The sequence below is a fragment of the Macrobrachium nipponense genome, chromosome 12, assembly GCF_015104395.2.
Source record: "Macrobrachium nipponense isolate FS-2020 chromosome 12, ASM1510439v2, whole genome shotgun sequence".
Lineage (NCBI taxonomy): Eukaryota > Metazoa > Arthropoda > Malacostraca > Decapoda > Palaemonidae > Macrobrachium > Macrobrachium nipponense.
In genome coordinates, this window is record NC_087205.1 from 72,073,986 (window position 1) to 72,097,776 (window position 23,791).

General features: G+C 34.3%; 1 protein-coding gene across 2 annotated transcripts in view; it reads left to right on the forward strand.

Moving 5' to 3' along the window:
- LOC135224599 (SWI/SNF-related matrix-associated actin-dependent regulator of chromatin subfamily A containing DEAD/H box 1 homolog) overlaps positions 1-23,791 on the forward strand; it is a 221,348-nt gene that overhangs the window by 197,481 nt on the left and 76 nt on the right. For both annotated transcript variants that reach the window (XM_064263757.1, XM_064263758.1), the window contains 6 exons: positions 6,281-6,425; positions 6,667-6,760; positions 6,957-7,074; positions 7,272-7,454; positions 21,368-21,474; positions 21,595-23,791. The exon at positions 21,595-23,791 is cut by the window's right edge and continues 76 nt beyond it. In XM_064263757.1, coding sequence (XP_064119827.1) covers positions 6,281-6,425; positions 6,667-6,760; positions 6,957-7,074; positions 7,272-7,454; positions 21,368-21,474; positions 21,595-21,773 — 826 coding nt within the window. In that variant the 3' untranslated portion in view covers positions 21,774-23,791. The remainder of the gene's footprint in view (positions 1-6,280; positions 6,426-6,666; positions 6,761-6,956; positions 7,075-7,271; positions 7,455-21,367; positions 21,475-21,594) is intronic.

Here is a 23,791-nt window from a genome sequence, read left to right on the forward strand (position 1 = left end):
ATTCTCAATTGCCATATGAAGCTCCATGAATTTTTTCATGACTTTGCATTTTTCGCCCTATACCTCCATATATAGAGGTTCCGGCCGGCCCCCTTAAGAAGTAAGTGTAGGCAGGAAGAGACTAACGTAGATCAAGATAAAGACTTAGAGACAGTGCTCTTAAGAGACTTGAGAGTAGGCTGACATCGAGTATGACATCTCTGTTTACCGATTTTATGTCAGATTAAGTGAGGATAGATCGAGCAATAGGGATACTGAAATTACTAATCGTTCTTTTCCAGCTCCCTGCCTGTTCCAGAACCAGCCCTAACCGGTGCTGGGGTTATGGGGATCCGCAAGCCCACAGGGCAGGATCCGCCGTCCCCCCTGGTGCGGAGCAGGCAGTGTTGGCAGCAGATTCCCCTTCCCTCGATGTGTAAGTTCTCAGGATGATAAAAACTTAGGTCAGATATAGACGAGTAGGGATAATAGGCTACATAGTGTTTAGTTTAGAAAGAGAAGTGCAGGCTTCTTCGGGTCGGTTTTTCTATTAAAAGTAGTAGTTTATAGAGGTACAGTGTCCGTAGAGCATCTTTAGGCTCTTTCCTGCTTCGAGTTCCTTGCATCAGAAGCTTTTAGGCCATGGTTGGTCTTTCAGATATGCTCCTTCGTCTTTAAGGTTACTTTCCTCTACTTATACAATACGATAATTGTTAATATCAACTAATTCTCCGTTCAATGCATATTGACTTACGATATTCAGTATGGAGAGAAATCGAATAAAATTAACTACAGTTAGCCTAGTGGTTTTTTTTTCACGATGATATATCGTATGCATATTCAGTAGCCTAGCCTAAAGTATTCGCAGTACAACATATCGATAGTTATTTTTATATTGGCTAACGCTGTAGGCTCAAGGCATTCTGACTTTGATAATTCAGTAGAGGTTGTAATTGAAAACGAACGAGAATCCGATCGGAGAATAATTAATATGAATGTAATCGAACAGAATGAAGGTCGGATTCTGTCCGACCTAAAGCATTATAATTGTATTATATGTATCATCATATTAGCGTAGTATAAAACACTTAACTCGGCAGTCATTCACGCTGGAATCAGCGGATGACGAATACGGGTTTGCGTCCCCGTATCCATCTCATTCTCTCCTGATTGCCTAAAATGACTAACGTAACAACACTCTCACTTATGCCAAGTTTGTACAAACGTCTTGAAGGAGATGTGTGTTCAACTATGTTGACATTTAACATAGTCAATGAGGTATCTATCTTGGGGCATATAATCAGATGGTAGATATAAGGATTTCGTATGTATGACGTCTTCATACGTTTAACCGACTATTGCCGTCAGTAATTACATTGTGCTTATGGCAATTTACAGTTACAAATTATTACCAGTCGTATTATCAAATTACAATGACAACTGAAATTAATATTAGGCCTAATAAAGTTAATTTAATTACCTTTAAATATTATTTTATTACTTTTCAATTAAATTACAATTACACTAGCTTGTCGTCAAACAGCACTATTGTAAGGAGGTGTGGCTTAGACAGACAAGGATGCCGGCTAGTCTGTTTTTGTTTTTGTTTTTTTCCTTGGCTCCAGATTCAACCATATCACTTGGTCTCGGCTAATGTTTTTGTCCCTAGTTAGCATATTAATGAATATCTGGATACTTAACTTATGGAACGAAGTCATACTGTTCGTCTTACGATGTAATTTAAGTCCAAAATTTGACTGATACGTCTCATTGGAAGCTAGTTTTTTCCATCGGGTTAGATGGCGTTAAATTTAGGATTCCGTTCGTTTTTCACTCGTTTTCATAGGTATTACGAACCTTACACTTTATATACTTTATTAATCCTTTGAAAAAAAAAAAAAACAGTAATGAACTCTTTCATGCTATTAGTTTCTTTTACCACGGCTGCGTTTGAATTCATACAAAAGCTCGGGACTTCTGTCCAGGTTGCTGATGCACGTAATTTTGCCTTATTAGCTTCAGCTGCATTTATAACATGAATACAGTAATTACCGTCGCACGCGGATGAATACAATAACGGATGTTGCTATCGGATTCGATTACTGTCATACGCTGTTCAATACATTAAAGTGATGTTGTTATAGGAGTTGATCGCATTAACAACTAGTTCTCGTTCGGTTGTTCATAGCTGTACGGAGTTATACGAGGATATTATCGTTAAGATAATAACCTTTTAACTTAGAAGAGGGTGCAATTTACGGAGGTGGAGATGTTAGACGATTGTAATCTCTCTCTCTCTCTCTCTCTCTCTCTCTCTCTCTCTCTCTCTCTCACTTACTTCCCTGATTTTATATCTCTTCTGTTTATCTTAGAACGATTGTATTCGCTCTCCTCCTATTCTTCTCCTCTCTCCTCTCTACTCTTCTCTCTTCCTCTCTCCTCTCCTCTCTCCTCTCTTCTCTCTTCTTCTTTACTTTTCTTGATTTCATTATTCTCTCCATCCTATTTTCCACGCTCCCCCTCCTAACACTGGACTCATTGTGCAACAGAGATTTTTCTTCCTGTCACACCTTTTCAAACTTTGTCAATTTCCCTTCAGCGCTGACTGACCTCATAGGTCCCAATACTCGGCCTTTGGCCTAAATTCTATTTTTAAACCCAACAATCTTGCTGTCTGAGTTAGTATTAGAGTAGGGAGCGAATATTAGGAATATGTATAAGGTATTCATGATATGATATATCACGAGAGGATTTTAAGTATTAGGACAGATAGGAAAGAACATGTCTGGGTCTATCTGAGGGTATTCTTCCCAAGTGCCAACCAGGCAGAGTACAGACAGGCAGGTACAACACTACAAGAGAGGACATCACTACGATCGACGACACCGTCGCAGACGCACCGATGGACATGGTTTGTCTCCTCCGTACATGAGAGGCCTAAGGCCACATGGAGGTCTTCAGTTTCCCTACCATACATGAGAGGCCGAGAGCCACATGGGAGGTCTTCAGATTCCCTCCATACATGAGGCCCGAGAGCCACATGGGAGGTCTTCAGTTTTTCCTCTACTCAGGTGAGGCACATAGCCAGCTGAGCGGAAACAGGTTTGTATCCCTCCCGCACTCAATGAGTTTTGACCTTAGGGTAGAGGTGCAGGGAGTTTTTCCCTCCACATATGGGAGGCCTAGAAGGCCACACATGGGAGATTAGTTTGGACGAGTGACAAATGAACTTGAGACTGACCCGCGTACTCAATTATATTGACTGACAATGGTACAGTGGAGGGCCGAGTAGATTTGATTCCCCACCTCCAAATTAATGTTGTTAATCGGGCTTGTTCAGGTGTTCAGGGGGTGTATTGCAATATGAAGTTTTTATTGTAAAACTAATATTGTAATACCTACCTGAACACCTGAATGATTCCCACCCTCCTCCCCTCTCATACAGAGTTATTGAGTTATGATTGACGTGAGAGGGCAGGTGTGACCGGCCCGTGAGGCAGGGCTATCAGCGGTGGGCTGGTAACTAGGTAACGAGGGTGTTTGCCAGGAAATTGGCAACACTGATCGTTTATTTTAACCAAAGATTTGGTAAAATTTTAATAAATGATGGTTCGGGCTGGTAAGTGACCAGGGCTTGTTCAGGTGTTCAGGTAGGTATTACAATATTAGTTTTACAATAAAAACTTCATTTTTAAAAATTCGCGGAAAAATACTTATAGGCCTACCAGCCGAAAACTTTTGAATCACGTGCCTTGGGGGATGCTGGGAGTTCACGGATCAAGGCGTTGTTTTGTTTACAATCGCTACGCAGGCGCGCAAGCGCGAATTTCTTTCTTATCGTACTAAAAAGTATCAGTGACACATCTCAAAAATTATTTCGTCACTTTGACATAATTTTTGCACCATTTTAAATTATCCTTTACATGAAGTATTATATATGAAAATGTGCGCAATTTCATTTAAAATACAACAAAAAAAATACTCATGATTGTAGCTTTTATCATTTTTGAAATATTTTCATATAAATAACGATAAGTGCAAAAATTTCAACCTTCGGTCAACTTTGACTCTACCGAAATGGTCGAGAAACGCAATTGTAAGCTAAAATTCTTATATTATAGTAATATTCAATCATTTGCCTTCATTTTGCAACAAATTGGACGTCTCTAGCACAATATTTAGATTTATGGTGAATTTATGAAAAAACTTTTTCCTCACGTTCGTGCGATAACTCTTCCGATAAATTTTTTCGTGCGATTGTCCTAATGTTTGCTCCCTTTTAAATTTGCCGTTACATAAAGTTTTATATATGGAAATGTGCGAAATTTCATGCACAATACAACAAAAAAACAACCCATGGTTATAGCTTTTATCAGTTTCGAAATATTTCCATATAAATAACGTTAAGTGCAAAAATTTCAACTTTCGGTCAACTTTGACTTTACCGAAATGGTCGAAAATTCTAGTAATATTCAATCATTTACCTTCATTTTGCAACGACTTGGAAGTCACTAGCACAATATTTCGATTTATGGTGAATTTATGGAAAGAAAAAAAAAAACATTTTCCTTACGTCCGCGCGGTAACTGTTCCGAAAAAATCAGAATTTTTTTTTGTGCTTTTGTCGAAATGTTTGCACCATTTAAAATTAGCTGTTACATAAAGTTTTATATATGAAAATGTGCGCAATTTCATGTAGAATACAACTAAAATGATTGAAGGTTGTAGCTTTTCTCTTTTTTTCGAAATATTTGCATATAAATAACGATAAATAGAAAAAAAAAAATCACGTTCGGAGTCACAAATTGACTCTACCGAAATAGTTGAAAAACGCAATTGTAAGCTAAAACTCTTACGGCCTAGTAATATTCCGTCATTTTTCTTCATTTTGAAACAAATTTGAAGTCTCTAGAACAATATTGTGATTTATGGTGAATTTTTGAAAAATATATTTACCTTCACTCCACGCACCGATTCGCGGCCGCAAGTCTCCGAAATACGTACATCGCATTATCCTAATATTTGCTCCTTTTCATATTAGCCGTTTTATAGAGTTTGATATATCAAAATGTGCGCAAATTCATGAAAAATACAATAAAAAATAAGTGAAGGTTGTAGCTTTTTCCATATCCGAAATATGTGCATATAAATAAATATATATATAAAAATTTCGACATTTGGTCAAATTTAACTCGTCCGAAATGGTCGAAATCTGCAATTCTAATCTAAAACTCTTACAGTATCGTAATATTAAACCATTTGTCTTAATTTTGAAACAAATTGGAAGTCTCTAGAACAATATTTAGAATTATGGTTAATATTTGAAAATGACATTTTTTTACGTCCGCGCGTTACGAATTCGTACGTCATTTTGTGATAATATTTTTCCGGTGTTGCTTTTATTGTTTTACTATGTATTATATATCAAAATGATTGAAATTTAGTGTACAATACAACGAAAAAAGAAGTAACTCGTTAGCTTTGACCGTTTTTTGCACAGCGTGATTTGAAAACAACTATCTATGAATTATTTTTTTTCGCTACCATATCTCGCATTATTTACATATGATAATGATATTATTTTTCATTTTTGATGATTGCATACTAAACTTCAGACAATGAGAAAAAAATGAGCCAAAAATGAACTCTTAATCTTTAAAACTAAGCGCGCTGTGATTTTTTGAAAAAATTATTTTTTCCGCTTCCGCGCTCACTCCAAACCGGCGCCGGCATACAGGAGAGGTTTTGAGTTTTAGGGCTTCGGCGTAAGAGGGTTAGTTAAAAAATTACAAATTTTTAATTAATTTGTATTTTTCTTAAGTAAATGCCTATTGAAATGACAAGATTAATGATGGCTGGACACCTAGTTGAGATGACTTCAAAAGGTAGTAAATGAAAAGTAAAGAAGGAAGCAGTGAACACCATTAGTATTGTCCGCAATGCATCTTACAACACTTTTAGACATTAAGAAGGTTCCAATGTTTTTGTTCAGATAAGTCCAGGACACTGGTACATGAAAAAATGATACTTTAAAAGGAGTGATTTATATGTATACTTACTTGCTTATATGGGGACTACTGAACCTGGGGTAAAATATAGATATGGTGAATACTTAGTGTTTTACTTAGAAATTTGAAAGAAAGCAAAGGGCTTAATCTGATTTTACAATGTTACCAGCAAACCAAGTAAATAAGGTAGCATTTATCTTATTGTTATTGTCTGATTACATAATTTTATTTTTGTATTTACACCTTTGTTATTGTCTGATTACGTAATTTTATTTTTGTACTTACACCTGCAGATCTTACTATGACTTGAGTAAGATAAAAGCAATGGCCAAAGTATTAAAAAAGACCACCCATAGAGACTCTGTTGAAGACTACATTGTTGAAGATTTAAGTGTCATGTCCGACTTCCAGATTCATAAAACGTGTTTAACATATTATGTAAGTATGATTAAGTATTTTGCTCTCAATCTTGTAATGACTTCTAGTAGTTTGTTGATTTATTATAAATGGCAAATTCTGTACAACAATTTTATTATTAAACTTTTGTCATGAAAAAAGAAAGTTAATATCAACACAGATATAGAGAGGTATTAACATTGAAATTAGCTTTTCAGTATTAAATGTTTTTACTTTTGATGCTTTGAGGAAGAATTTAACAATTTTACTCATCTGTGAACAGCCAATCAAGGACTATTGCTTAAAAAATGAGCAGCTCCTTCATTCTGGCAAGTTTGAACAGCTTGATGCCCTATTACCTGAACTTAAAGAAAAAGGTAAGACTATTGCCTGAAGTACAGGTTATATGTAGAATCTCAGTAATATTTGGGTATAGAATTCACTATGGAGATATTACTTGGATTTGTTTTATAAGACCTGACTTAATGATTGGGTTTTAATGGAGAAATGTGAGCGTATTATTTTGAAGGTTGTGTGAATTGACTCAATTGACCATGGTTTTGTCTATTACAGGTAGTCGTGTTTTAATATTTTCTCAATTTGTGATAGTTCTGGATATTTTAGAACAGTACCTTAAAATTCGTGGACATAAGTTTGTGAGAATAGATGGTTCTACACAGGTGGCAGACAGGTAAGATGTTATTAAACAAGAGTATATTCTTTGTTATCCTGTAAGAAAATATCTGAACTTTCTTAAAGCATGAAACCATAGTTGAAGTTACTTTGAATAATTTTTATTTAAAAGATATATTAGAAGAATTAAGATATTACGTAACTTCATCACATTTTCCTTATATGTAACTTCATCACATTTTCCTTATTCATCAGGCAAATGCTCATTGATTTATTCTCTGACAATGAGCATCTCTTCATATTTCTTCTGTCAACACGAGCGGGTGGTCTTGGCATCAATTTAACTGCTGCAAACACAGTTATTCTCCATGATATAGACTTCAACCCATATAATGACAAACAAGCAGAGGATCGTTGCCACAGGGTTGGTCAAACAAAGTGAGTAATTTCATAGGTATTTTCCTGTATGAATCTTTGGATTAATCAAATTAAGCTAATAAAAAAATTAATGCATATGTTAGTGCCAATCAGGTTACCCCAAGAAGTTTACATTGTGTAATCATTGTGCAAGTACACTTGCCATATATATTACTATTTAGGTTGTAGATTCAATTGTTACTATAAATCTATCATTTATTGCCACATTCTTAAGTGTTTGTATCTTAGATACTCCATTTCTGAATAAGAATTCAGAAGTCTGTTGGCTGGGTGGCTGCTCAGATTTATTCTATGGGAGGTAAAAACATTACTTACCATGTAATGTAGGCATGGCATAGCATTCAGTTCTTCAGAAAACAAGTTTCTTAAAATGTATGTGGTTTTGTCTGCCCTTCAAACAGTTTAACACATTGACAGATCTTAATGACAACATTTACAAGTTCAGAAGGAAAGGCTATGTTTAGGAGGAATGGCTCTAGCAATCAGAGAGAAAGGGCTATGTTTAGGAGGAAGGCTCTCATCACATTCAGGCCTGTACCCAGAGTATTTTTACGGCAGGTTTTTTTTCCCAATACTGGATCTTTTTTTCTATAAATGTCATTACATGTATAGGTATATACAAGATGAAATACTCGAAAATGTTATTTTAGTTATATTAAGAAGAAAAATTGGGTATGCGGTCTATGCCCCTCTACCCAATTAGAAGTTATTCAAAGTACTGACTTGGGTTAACAGAATTTTACTTATAATGTTGAAAGTTTGCACTGAAATTCAAGAATATTTCTTCAGTTTTATTGATTGATTCATTTATGTTAACAATAACGTGCATAATTATCTATTACTTTCTAAGTACAGTGCAATGAAAAGGATAGTCACAGATAATGTGAACTTCCAGTTTTTTTTTTTTTTTTTTTTTTTTTTTTTTTTTTTTTTTTTTTTTTTTTTTGGTCAAACACCCCCCCCCCCCCCCCCCCCCCCGTTACAGGCTGACATTTTTGGCTCAACTATTTTCCAACCAGTGGATCATTATTACTTTTGGTAAAATTACAGTTTCAACCATTATGGGAAAACTGGAATAAAAATATATTTGTTGCATCAGAAATAATGTAGTTCCAACGGATTTAACATTTATTTTGACTGCAAATCATCCAATTTAGAGATTTACTATGTAATTGGAGTTTACTATGTAATTGGAGTTAAAACAACGAGTTTTTCCAGAAAAATCCCTAGACCTCCCTAGACCTATCCATGGAGTACCTACAGATTCGCGGGCCCACTCAACCGCCGACCGAAATCGGCGGAAGAACACCAAACCCATATGGCGGCGATACCAAAACAACAACAAAGAAAGTAGGGAGCGACTACATATCCGCGACAATCGATTTATGTGTGCTGTCAGTAAGGCCGTGGCGGAACGGCGCTTCGCGCCTTATCCGCATATTTAAAGATTCTTGGCAAGCACGGCATGTACGGCAAGAGGTAATGTTGCGCTGCGCGCGCTAGCCACAGGGTTTACAGTAAGGCTACTTACCGTGGCAGATCACACCTGAAGGCGTTCCTGTTGAAGTCGATCCGACATACTAGTAGCTCCACAACACTCGCAGTTTTTTTGCTTTAGAATGAAATTATGTCTTTGAGCATATTCAATCACAACTTCTTTACCACCACTAGACAAATAATGATAAAATTCACCGTAACCCACATTGCACTGCAAACAATCGGTAAGAAATGGAAGGTCTGTCAAAATTAATGCCAGACGGGCCAGCCACTGCCTCTGCCATAGGTACAGGAAGACAAAATGCCGTTTTTTGCTTCATTATTCGAGTATTCAGTCAAACAAGGATACCAGTGGACACTGGACAGGTAACTTTTTTACTCCGCTGAAATGCTACTGAAACTTAGTTTTCGACTAAAGTCGTTCGTAATTGGTTATGAAACCCATGACGTCATAACGATGTCACACCTCTCAGCCAAAATTAGAGGTAAAAACTTAATATTTTTTTTTCTCTGTAAGTATGCATTATCGACAATAATTTATCGAGAAGAAGTGTTTTGTTATCACGTGCTTTACTCGGGAAAAATATTAATATAATAGATTTCCCATAATGGTTGAAACTGTAATAATACCTTACTTTTTTTTTTTTTTTTTGTTGGAGAAGATTATTTCTCTTCTTTTCAGGCAAATCTTTTATGACAGCTTGCTGTGCCCTTCTTAGGGTATCGGCCAGGGGGTTTGGGTTATCATAAGCTATTGTAATGAAAATTACAGTGGTGATTTATAGTGTTTTGAGGAATGTGTACACAAAATATATCTTTAATAGGAGCAAAAATGTATTTTTTATGAATATATTTCTGATTTTTATACCTTTTTTCGCAAATTTTTAAAACTTGCCACCATTATTTATCAAACAATTTTAAATATTCAAAAACCAAAACAAAGTTTATATCATAAAGAATCAAATTGTATGAATAAAGATCTGGTCAAGTTAGGTTTTGTTTTCTCTGAAAGAATAAAATAGTAAATAGCACAAAAAAACAAAAAAAAATTATATATGTAAAATAATAATACTAATAAAAATGTAAAATTAACATGAGAAATTATTTCCAAATAATTACTGAATATAATGCTTTTTAAAGTATTCAAATCCAATCATAAATAGCTGAGTTATAGAGATTTGAATGTACAAAACTAATGTTTTGAGAAAAATGCAGTTAAAGTTTGTCTTACTGTTACACTCAAACGTGTCTAGAAAAGCCTAGCTGACACCTGGTCCCCTCAGTATTTTCAGAGATACTATTGCCTCTAATATAGAATAAAGACTAGCTGGTTCTGAACTTTTGTCAACAACCACAAACATGAGTTAGTTACACTTGCTTTTGTAGGGAGAGTTTCATTATTGCATCTTTTTGTGTTTATCAACTTTCCCAGTGATTTTTTGGGTGCTTTTCTTGGCTTTCATTATATATGCTAATATTACAAGAAGTTGCTTCCCATTCACGACCAGACTTCTTACAAGGCACAATTATGAAAAAATAACACTTTTAAGCAAAGAAAAGCACCCAAAAAGTTATTGGTAAAGGTGATATACATAAAAAGATGAGATAATAACAATTTCCTCACAAAAGTTAGAGTATAACTAAGTCGTGTTTGTTGTGTTTGACTAAAGTTCAGAACCAGCTTATCTTTATAAGGGAAAACATATCATGTACTAGAAGGAACAAAAGATATTAAAAAAAAAAATTGGGAAATAAAGAGGAAAGCAGAAGATCAGTTCTTGAGCTACAGAATTTTCAGTACTATCCACCTGCATTTGCAAAATTACATTTTTTACCTAGTAGAATGTTTCAGATAGGCAAAATTTTACGTCTGGTAGTGCAGTACACCATTAACTTTGAGATATTGTGAAAAACACAACTTTGCCAACTTGGTCGAAAATCAAAACCTTCAGATACTTGGGTTTTAGGTTGTAGATTCCATTTTGGTGATATTAACTGTGCCACTAACTCTGCTTTTTTCTTGGAACGTTTTAAGGTAAAGACCACTCTGTGGTTTTAATGAGTTTCCTCACCACAATAGTGACCTATATCAGTAAGCAAGGTGGGAATGATGTCCCATCTGGTGTCATGATTCACTAATGGGCATATCTAATTAGAGTAAAAATCTCAGCCAATTACATTCTTTGTACCCATAATGTATTAGTGGACCAGCTTAGTCAACACAGTCAGGTGATCTTTTGCTTAGCAGTTCAGGATCCTTGGTCAGTGGTGGAAGGTGCATTTGAAAATCCCTGGGACAACTTGAATGTTTATTCATTTCCTTCTTTTGATCTTCCCTGAAGAATGATCAGGAGGATTTTCAGCACTCCAAATATACTAGGACCTAGTGACTCCTCTGTGGCCACGAGCATAAAATGCAGGTCAATTAGCAAAGGTTCCTCAAATCAGTTCACTCCCTCCTCATAGGTGGTTATTTAGTGTGTTCTCTGAGGGAGTTTTTCTCATGGCTTGCACAAATGCCATGATATCAATGAAGATCATCTACCAACATCAGTCAAGGGAAATAACTTGACCCTTTGTGATTGGTGGCATACAAGGGGAGCCAAACGCCTCAGTGGCGTGATCGGTATGGTCTTGACCTGCCACCTTGGTGGCCGTAAGTTTGATTTTTGGGCATTCCATTGAGGAGTTAGAGATGTTTATTTCTGGTGATAGAAGTTCACTCTCGACGTGGTTCACAAGTCACGTAGAGCCATTGGTCCCATTGCTGAATAACCACTGGTTCCATGCAAAGTAAAAATACCATACAAACAAACAATAAAAACAAGGGGAGCCTCTCCATTCCAAGCCTCTATTCAGTTGATAGAAGTTAGGAGTATCTCAGCAGTCACTAAACACTAGGTAACTAGATTTAAAAAAATATTGGTCTTTTTTATGAATTGTAATTTTCTCTTAATTGTTTTAGGTTTCTTGTTTGGTTTTTATGAATGAATGATTTGTATGTTAGATCGGTTGTATGTTTGTTTGTGCGACAGTGACTATTTTTATTCTTAAGATATATATGCGCTGAATGGCCCCTCGGCTCTGGCGCTTGGCTATGTGCCAAAAATTTTATAATCTAATCTAATCCATCAGGACTTGTATTCCTGTAGGAGATAGTGCAATCAGTGCACTTCTTACTCTAGTAGCATCCACTTTTTTCTTTATCTCCATTACTGCTTCCTTTCTTTAGTCTTTGTCTTTGCAACTTCGGTTTTCTCACAATTCCATAATCGGATCCTTGTACTTCATCTTTATTTTTGGCGCTCTCTTGCCACCCACCCACTCCAGCTCCCTCTTTTCCGTCATAAGTGCCGAATAGCCAAAAAATGCACCATTGCTTGGTTTAACAGCGTAAATCTCTCAACATTAATTTAATCTATCTGTTTCATGTCAGCTTCAACAAATTAACCCTCTTACGCCGATTAGACGTATTAAACGTCAAGGAAAAATACTTATAGGCCTACCAGCCGAAAACTTTTGAATCACGCGCCTTGGGGGATGCTGGGAGTTCACGGATCAAGGGGTTGTTTTGTTTACAATCGCTACGCAGGCGCGCAAGCGCGAATTTCTTTCTTATCGCACTAAAAAGTATCAGTGACACATCTCAAAAATTATTTCGTCACTTTGACATAATTTTTGCACCATTTTAAATTATCCTTTACATGAAGTATTATATATGAAAATGTGCGCAATTTCATGCAAAATACAACAAAAAAATACTCATGATTGTAGCTTTTATCAGTTTTGAAATATTTTCATATAAATAACGATAAGTGCAAAAATGTCAACCTTTGGTCAACTTTGACTCTACCGAAATGGTCGAGAAACGCAATTGTAAGCTAAAATTCTTATATTATAGTAATATTCAATCATTTGCCTTCATTTTGCAACAAATTGGACGTCTCTAGCACAATATTTCGATTTATGGTGAATTTATGAAAAAACTTTTTCCTTACGTTCGTGCGATTGTCCTAATGTTTGCACCCTTTTAAATTTGCCGTTACATAAAGTTTTATATATGGAAATGTGCACAATTTCATGCACAATACAACAAAAAACAACCCATGGTTGTAGCTTTTATCAGTTTCGAAATATTTTCATATAAATAACGTTAAGTGCAAAAATTTCAACTTTCGGTCAACTTTGACTGCCGAAATGGTCGAAAAACGCAATTGTAAGCTAAAACTCTTATATTCTAGTAATATTCAATCATTTACCTTCATTTTGCAACGACTTGGAAGTCTAGCACAATATTTCGATTTATGGTGAATTTATGAAAAAAAAAAAAAAATTTCCTTACGTCCGCGCGGTAACTCTTCCGAAAAAATCAGAATTTTTTTGTGCGATTGTCGAAATGTTTGCACCATTTAAAATTAGCTGTTACATAAAGTTTTATATATGAAAATGTGCGCAATTTCATGTAGAATACAACTAAAAATGATTGAAGGTTGTAGCTTTTCTCTTTTTTTTTCGAAATATTTACATATTTAAATCACGATAAATAGAAAAAAATCACGTTCGGTCAAATTTGACTCTACCGAAATAGTTGAAAAACGCAATTGTAAGCTAAAACTCTTACGGCCTAGTAATATTCCGTCATTTTTCTTCATTTTGAAACAAATTTGAAGTCTCTAGAACAATATTGCGATTTATGGTGAATTTTTGAAAAATATATTTACCTTCACTCCGCGCGCCGATTCGCGGCCGCAAGTCTCCGAAATACATACATCGCATTATCCTAATATTTGCTCCTTTTCATATTAGCCGTTTTATAGAGTTTCATATATGAAAATGTGCGCAAATTCATGAAGAATACAATAAAAAATAAGTGAAGGTTTTAGCTTTTTCCATCTCCGAAATATGTGCATATAAAAAAATATATATATAAAAATTTCGACATTCGGTCAAATTCAACTCTTCCGAAATGGTCGAAATCTGCAATTCTAATCTAAAACTCTTACAGTATCGTAATATTAAATCATTTGTCTTAATTTTGAAACAAATTGGAAGTCTAGAACACTATTTAGAATTACAGTGAATTTTTGAAAATAACATTTTTTTACGTCCGCGCGTTACGAATTCGTACATCATTTTGTGATAATATTTTTCCGGTGTTGCTTTTATTGTTTTACTATGTATTATATATCAAAATGATTGCAATTTAGTGTACAATACAACGAAAAACAAAGTAACTCGTTAGCTTTGACCGTTTTTTGCACAGCGTGATTTGAATACAATTATCTATGAATTTTCTTTTTTTCGCTACCATATCTCGCATTATTTACATATGATAATGATATTATTTTTCATTTCTGATGATTGCATACTAAACTTCAGGTAATGACAAAAAAAGGAGCCAAAAATGAACTCTTAATCTTTAAAACTAAGAGCGCTGTGATTTTTTGAAAAAATTATTTTTTCCGCTTCCGCGCTCACTCCAAACCGGTGCCGGCATACAGGAGGTGTTTTGATTTTTAGGGCTTCGGCGTAAGAGGGTTAATATTTGTGCATAATGCAGGGTCATCTCCCTTGATGTGTGAGGGGCAGTTTCTTTTTCTGCTGCCTATGGTTTTATTAAGTGCTCTTTGCCTTCCGTGAAGTAGTCCTTTGGCCTTGCAGGTTTCTTTTGATTACTCTTATATATGCTTGTTGTACATTATCTGTGGATAATTCTTGTGGAGTGGTCATTGCAGCTGGTTAGGTCAAGTCTGTCAATTCTAGTCATTCATCCTCCTCCTTATCCCATTAGCACACGTGGAGTTTTGTCTTTTATGAGGTATATGTTTTTATGCTTCAGGTTTTTGGTATGTGTACTATCTAGGGTTACTGCAATCCATTACTTGCGGAAGCTGTGTGGGTTTTCGAGGTGTCTTTTTCCTCTTCCCATTATAATACAGGAAGAGGACCTTTTGCACTGGGTCATATGTCCACTTCAGAGGATCTTTTGTTTCGTCTTCCAGAAGGGTGTTGGCACACTCAGGATTGAGATGCATTAGTTGGCAGGTAGTGGGTTGTTATTTGGGTATGCACAGGGGTACTACATTCTTTTTTTCCCAAAGCTGCAGGATTATGTCTGGGTCCACTCAACACAAAGTGGAAAATTAATGATTAATGGGTATGTATAAAAACTGGTTCTGTGTAAAAACATTTTGTCAGAATCTTCAACATTTTAAGTTTTGCATGTCATTAGATTTTTAAGGAGTTATTTTCTAGGAAATAGTATACGTATTTATCAAATTAAATCTTTGCACAAAGATGATTTCAGAAGTAAAGACTTGTTCCATATTGAAAAGCCTTTCTCAGCTCTAAACATACCATTGTTAAAATCACACTTGCCACAGTTTCCATAAAACATGTTGGTAACTATCATCGTATCTCGGTAGAATCATCTAATCCTTCCTACTACGTAACAAGATGGTTTTAATAGTACCTTGTCACAGCTTTAGACGTCTAAGCAGTTGTTACTTCGAGACTTCTTTTTTTTTTTTTTTTTTTTTTTTTTTTTTTTTTTTTAAATGATGGAAACAAAACCATATGGATCTTCTCCATCCTAGTGTGATTTTTTTATATATATACAGTAGAGCCTCGGTTCTCGACGATAATTCGTTCCAGAAGGAGCGTCGAAATTCGATTATTTCGAGAAATGAATCAAGTTTTCCCATAAGAAATAACTGAAAATGGATTAATCCGTTCCTGACCATCAGTTATTACCCTAACCTTGCCTTTTTATACAATACATTACATGTAAATTACAACTAAATAAGTTAAAAGTTAAATAAATATCATGTTAAACGTATATTTATAATTTTAAATGTATAATATACAGTATAAAAGAAAACTAGCCTGTGTCCAACTGATTGTTGACCAAGATCCATAGGCTACCTAGGTAAATAGTAAGTAGAACGTAGTGTAGTGGGTAGGGATAAAACGTGTTGCTAACATAATAAAAACATTGAAAAGCAAGTCTAATTATTACAGTAAATTAATAAACTATTAAAATTAAACCCAATTTATATTTATCAAAAACTTGCAAAAATTTGCCTACAGTAAGTCGGCATTTAAGGATGTAAACAAACCATAGCGCAGCCCTGGTGGTTTATATCGGGACTATAGTAGTAAAGAAACCATATCTCGCTATAAGCCTAAAAACATTTACATTCGGTATTAATTTATTGTAAATCTTTTACGGAGTCGACTGGAATACTGTATACAAAATCGCTTGAAAATTATCTTTCAGTAAATGTAATGTTATGATACTAACGATTTTGTTTCATAAATGTCCTTATAAAAAAGGTGCGTCTTTTACGGCAAATTGTCCAATATCTGGGCTGGTTTCAAGCTTATTGGACTTTGACAATTATTATGGTACTGCATGGTACATATATACGTACGCATAAGTAAAAGAATCTTCTTAATGTCTTTAATTACTATACCATTATATACCAGCATCTCTTGAGTTTAATATAAAGCTAACCTCTTTTTTTTTTCTTTCTTTCTTTCTTTTTACGACGACGCTAATAAACGAAGCATTCAGATTGCGTTCGTTACCGCGCATGCGTTGCATATGTAAACTGTGTCACTACCAGACCTCATACGTAAACATTGACATCTTTTTACAGTAGACATAAAAGAATCGTCTTAATTTCTATAATTATTCTATACCATAGCGGCTTCTCTGATTAAGCTAAGGCTAACTTCCTCTTTACCAGCAAGCTTAACAAAGATAAAGATTGCGTTCGCTACCGAACGGCACACGTTACGTATGTGACAGTGGTTTCACTACCAAATCTCACACGTAAACAATGACGTATTTTTACAGTAGACATAAAAGAATCTACTTAATTTCTATAATTAATGTATACAGTAGCGGATTCTGAGTTAACCTAAGGCTAACCTCTTCTTTACCAGCACGCTTAAAAAGCTTAGATTGCGTTGCTACCGAACCGAACATGTTACGTATGTAACTGGTTGCTACCAAATCTTACACGTAAACATTAACGTATTACAGTACGACATAAAAGATTCTTCTTAATTTCTTAATTACTACGCACTTAATATGGCATAGTGGCTTCTCTGATATAAACTATGACTAACTTCTTCTTTACCGGAAAGCTTAACAAAGCTTGAAGATTGCATTCGCTACCGAACCGCACATGTAACCTACGTACGTAACATTGCCTTCACTCCAAACCTAACACTTAAATACGTATTGCATTTGCTACTGAAACTCGCGCCTCAAGTGTGAGCATGGTTTTAGAATATGTCTACGCTTGAAAAAAAAATCAAGCAAGGGTGCTTGATTAAATCTTTTTTTCGCTCATCACTTTCATGCAGAGGAGAGGATAGACGAAACTTAAGGTTTATTTTGGAGTTGGAAATGATGGAAACATTTTGAAGAAGGAAAACGCTTTTCCATTATTTCAGAGATTAACAATAGCAGAAGGTTTTAATAGATAGCCAGTAGTAATGTTGGGACCCATGATGAATCAAAAGGTAATTGCGTATAGAGTTGATACCACCGAAAAAGCAAACGAAATGCGCGCAAGGTGTACAAGACACGACACATGTTTGAATGTTTGTAAACATTAGTTGCGGACTTTAAACAATGCTGAGTGGCGTCACCAGTGTTACCAACCGTTTTGCTAAATTATGCTAGTCGGTCCAAGCAAGAATTTATGCCAAATATGGTGCAATTTTGTGCCATAATTATGCTATTAATCTATCATTATCTCATTTCTCAAATACATTCGAGCTAAAACAACGATGTAATGGAAACTTAAAACATTTATATATTAGGTGAAATGATAAAAAGTGACGAACAGACAATATTATAACTAATAATTTGATGATCTTTACATGTTAGGAAACTCGTAATAAAACACCATTTTTCTTTAATAGATCACATACGCAATCACTAGTACACTATTTGATATGCAATCACTATTATACTATTTGACAAATGTGTGAAGATCACACATACAAATGTGAAGAAAAACAACAAATTTTACTTATTACTGCATCATTATCATGCCACTCAGAACCATTTATCTTTAACAGGTCACATAAACAATTAACCCTCTTACGCCGGAGCCCTAAAAATCAAAACGTCTCCCGTATGCCGGGCCTGGTTTGGAGTGAGCGCGGAAGTGGAAAAAATAATTTTTTCAAAAAATTACAGCGCGCGTACTTTTGAAGATTAAGAGTTCATTTTTGGCTCCTTTTTTTGTCATTGCCTGAAGTTTAGAATGCAACCATCAGAAATGAAAAATAATATCATTATCATATGTAAATAATGCGATATATGGTAGCGAAAAAAAAAAAAATTCATACATAATTGTATTCAAATCACGCTGTGCAGAAAACGGTCAAAGCTAACCAGTTACTTTTTTTTGCGTTGTATTGTACACTAAATTGCAATCATTTTGATATATACATTGTAAAACAATAAAAGCAACACCGGAAAAATATTATCACAAAATGATGTACGAATTCGTAACGAGCGGACGTAAAAAAATGTTATTTTCAAAAATTCACCGTAATTCTAAATAATGTTCTAGAGACTTCCAATTTGTTTTCAAAATTAAGACAAATGATTGAATATTACGATACTGTAAGAGTTTTTTAGATTAGAATTGCAGATTGGGGGGGGGGGCGACCATTTCGGACGAGTTAAATTTGACCGAATGTCGAAATTTTAATATATATATTTTTTTATATGGACATATTTCGAAGATGGAAAAAGCTACAACCTTCAATTATTTTTTATTGTATTCTTCATGAATTTGCGCACATTTTGATATATGAAACTCTATAAAAAGGCTAATATGAAAAGGAGCAAATATTAGGATAATGCCATGTACGTATTTCGGAGACTTGCGGCCGCGAATCGCGCGCGGAGTGAAGGAAGGTATATTTTTCAAAAATTCACCATAAATCACAATATTGTTTTAGAGACTTCAAATTTGTTTCAAAATGAAGAAAAATGACAATATTACTAGGCCGTAAGAGTTTTAGCTTACAATTGCGTTTTTTAACTATTTCGGTAGAGTCAAATTTGACCGAACGTGGTTTTTTTTTCTAATTTATCGTGATTTATATGCAAATATTTCGAAAAAAGAGAAAAGCTACAACCTTCAATCATTTTTAGTTGTATTCTACATGAAATTACGCACATTTTCATATATAAAACTTTATGTAACAGCTAATTTTAAATGGTGCAAACATTTCGACAATCGCACAAAAAAAATTCTGATTTTTTTTTTCGGAAGTTACCGCCGCGAACGTAATGTTTTTTTTTTCATAAATTCACCATAAATCGAAATATTGTGCTAGAGACTTCCAAGTCGTTGACAAAATGAAGGTAAATGATTGAATATTACTAGAATATAAGAGTTTTAGCTTACAATTGCGTTTTTCGACCATTTCGGTAGAGTCAAAGTTGACCGAAAGTTGAAATTTTTGCACTTAACGTTATTTTATATGAAATATTTTTCAAAACTGATAAAAGCTACAACCATGGGTTGTTTTTTGTTGTATTGTGCAGGAAATTGCGCACATTTCCATATATAAAACTTTATGTAACGGCAAATTTAAAAGTGCACATTAGGACAATCGCACGAAAAAATTTATCGGAAGAGTTTATCGCACGAACGTAAGGAAAAAGTTTTTTCATAAATTCACCATAAATCGAAAATATTGTGCTAGAGACGTGCCAATTTGTTGCAAAATGAAGGCAAATGATTGAATATTACTATAATGTAAGAGTTTTAGCTTACAATTGCGTTTCTCGACCATTTCTGTAGAGTCAAAGTTGACCGAAGGTTGAAATTTTTGCACTTATCGTTATTTATATGAAAATATTTCAAAACTAATAAAAGCTACAATCATGAGTATTTTTTAGTTGTATTGTGCATGAAATTGCGCACATTTTCATATATAATACTTCATGTAAAGGATAATTTAAAATGGTGCAATAATTATGTCAAAGTGACGAAATAATTTCCGAGATGTGTCACTGATACTTTTTAGTGCGATAAGAAAGAAATTTGCGCTTGCGCGCCTGCGTAACGATTGTAAACAAAACAACGCCTTGATCCGTGAACTCCCAGCATCCCCCAAGGCGCGTGATACAAAAGTTTTCGGCTGGTAGGCCTTTAAGTATTTTTCCGCGAATTTTTAAAAAAACTTTTTTGAGCCGACGAATGATACGTCCAATCGGCATACGGGAGACATTTTGACTCGACGTTTAATACGTCCAATCGGCGTAAGAGGGTTAATAAATACTTGAAAATGTGTGAAAATTACTTCAAATATAACATTTTGTTATTTACTGATATTTACTGAAAAATTAAAACTAAAAAAAAAGGTAAACAAACAAACCAGTCTCTACTCAAAAAGAAAAACATACGTACTTATTACTTGATCATTATCATGCCACTGAAACACTATTTTTCTTTAACAGATCACATACATAATGAATAAATACTTGAAAATTGTGTGAAAATCACTTCAGACATAATTAAAATTTTGATTACTGAAAAAAAATAAAACTTAAAAAAGGAAGAAAAAACATTATTAACACTTTACTGATCGTTTGTCATGCCACTGTGGGTATTTATTTATATTCACAAAATTTAACATTCCTTAGTTGGGTTCAAACTTAGCAATTAACTCATTTGTTAGTGCTGCTTTTGAGGCAATTTCACTTGTAGATACATTCACTATAGCTGTGTATGAAATTGAGGAATTTTCTGCATTTTATTTAAAATTTTAGTGAAAATACATTCTAAAATTGTACTAGAACCCTAAGTGTGAAAGAAATTATGCTAAGCTCCAATTCTTGGGTCAAATTGTGCTAAAATACATGAAATTATGCTACATTTGGTAGCACTGGATGACGCCAACTAGCAGCGGCTGGCGGAAACAGTTTTGTTTACAAACATCATATGGTCGGGGGTCGGAAACTGGTTTTTTGGTTGAAAACAGATACAAAGTTTATTGGAAATTTAGTGGCGAAATCCGATTATGTCGAGTACTAATACGGTCGTGAACCGGGTCTCTACTGTATATATATATCCCTTGAGCCAAAATACAAATACTATTGTACAATTGTCCTGGGTTAGCAGTTAATGGGAGAGTACACCCATTAACGTGTAATTATTTTGTTTTATGTTTAACTTTGTTCTTCTCTGGTCATGAGCTGTTCAATAGAGGATCATTCTTCCAAATAAATTAATAGCTCTCTGGGGATAGAAGCTAAATTTATATACATATATTATTTAGGGTAACTTGGCAATGACTGTGGTTGGCTATACCAAAAATTGGATATTAATATGTGGTAGATTATTCTTTACTAAAGCTGAAACACTTTTCAGGCCTGTTGAAGTTATTAGGCTTGTGAGTAAAGGCAGTATAGAGGAAGGCATGCTGCAAATTGCTCAAGATAAATTGCAGTTGGAACGTGATGTTACTGGTCATGGAGGTAAGAGTTTTGTATTATGCTCTTTCTCATAGTATCTATTCCTAGTAAATCATTTTATTTGCTTGCCAAAAGCTTTATACCAGTATTAACATCTTTACTTATCTATTTTTTCCTTTACAGAGGAACAGCAGAAGAAAGGAGATCTGGTATCTCTCTTAAAGGCTGCATTAGGTTTAGGAAAAGTTGAAGCTTCTGGTAGCACAAAGAATGTAGATGGTGAACACAATCAGTATGGAGACAGTGCAAAGGAAGGGGTAGAATGTAGTGAACGGGACTTTTCAGAGGGTGAAGGGGAGTGAAGTGCCTTAATTTAATCTGTAATAATTTTTTTTAATTGATCATGAACGTTAAATGTCTGTATGGTATGTCTTCAGCATTGATGTTAGTTATGTACATCACTTCAGGTCCTGAACACATAGATTATATATGGATTGTAAATTGCATATTTTTTCTTCAGTATGTGGTGACTGCTTTATGTATACCATAAGAATTTATCAATTTCTTAAAGAATTATAAATTTGTTTTAGGTGTTAAGACTAAAGTTGGCCAGATTATCGTTACATCTTCAGTTGCCAAACTGTTAAAGGGTGCTACTATTTTGTAGTTATCTTTTGAGGCAGGAAGAAGAAACTAATGAACTATGGTGGACATGATTTGTTTCATTCACTTATCAAAAACAGCAGAAAGTATGGCTGTTATGTGTAAGTAAAAGCATTTTTTCCACTAAAAACCACTGTTTTATTAAGTGATTCTAACTTTTAGTTTTTCTGTGTTATTTTTGGTAATGTTTAAAGCTTGATGCACTTTGGAATTGTTCAGTGGCGGGTTTCACCATGAATCAATATTGCAATTTTGCAATTGGGTTTATCAAATCACTTCATTTAGTTACATTAGCATGCCCAGCAAGTTTCATGTTAGGCACCTCAGTATTTTCAACCAATATTTACAAGTGGTTTATGACACTAATTTGTGACATTGAATTGTGTTAGTTTCACAAACTAGCACAGAAGTCCAGTATAGGCATATGGTCTTCCATTAGTAAACACTTTTTATTTGTAACATCTGTGTAGTATGTATGGTACAGTATGTGAGATGTTACTACCAACAAAATTTCATAATTTTAAGTATGTTGACAATTTATGGAGAATGCTTAGTGAAATTATGTTAAAATAATAATATTGTATTATTAACATTGAGAAGTATATGTGCACTTTTTGGTACATTAGCAATTGTAGGACCCATATGACATGTCCAGTATGGTACTTCTTTAGTGTGCCAGTCATTTAAATAGAAGGTAAAAGTCTTTTTCACTATTTGATTCTTTTCAACCTAAGGAATAATTCAACCTGAGGAATAATTAAGTTGTTAATCTTGTATGCTGATATTTGTAAATACCAAGTATTTTTAATAGAAAAAAAAGGAGCCATAAAAATATACCCATACTCAAATACTGTTTTCACTGTATAAATATGGTGATAACTTGGAAATGACGCATCAGAGCGCAATGCATGGGAATTTTTATTTACAAACTATTATGTAATGTCATCATTGCTTACCAAGTTTCATTCAGATCTAAGATTTCCATCTAGAATGATTCCATTTATTTTTGTTACATTGCTTACCAAATTCCATTATGATCAAAGGTTTTTATTTATAAATCTTCCATTTATTTTTGTTGCATGGAACTTGGTCTCCAAGTATTTTTTATGGTGCATGGAACTTGGTTTCTGTAGGGTGAACATTGTGGTACTGAAGAATTAGGAGAGGCTAGTAAACTTGCCTAATCAAGCTTATTTTGAAATACTTTTTTTTTTTTTCTTTTTAAATTTGGAGTTTACATATGAGCAACATCTTTATTTTATCTGGTTTATCTTGCAGTCATTAAAGAAAGGAAAGAGGTGGTATGTTACATAGACTTGAGGTAATGTACATAACTTAAGATATGAAGTACAAATCATTTTCATGTGATATATTTATTTATTGGGCAGGAACAAGAAGAGTAAAATCCCACTGTTTCAGTGATTTTCATAAAAATGTGAAGATTCCTGTATGCAGCATTGTACTTTTTCATTTAACAAATTGTTTTGAGTATGTACAAAGCCATTTGAAATGTGACAGTGATATTGACTTGGAAGGAAACTTAGGAAATCCTTGACAAAGTGTAAACAAAAAAATTTTTCAATGCTAAAAACAGTAAATATTTCACTGTAGCCAGTTTCAGGCCAGGAAGTTTTCATTGGTTTGTTTTTCATCTAGAAATATAGGGTAACCATTTAAACCAAATACACATTTTTTTTAAATATATGTACTCATAAAA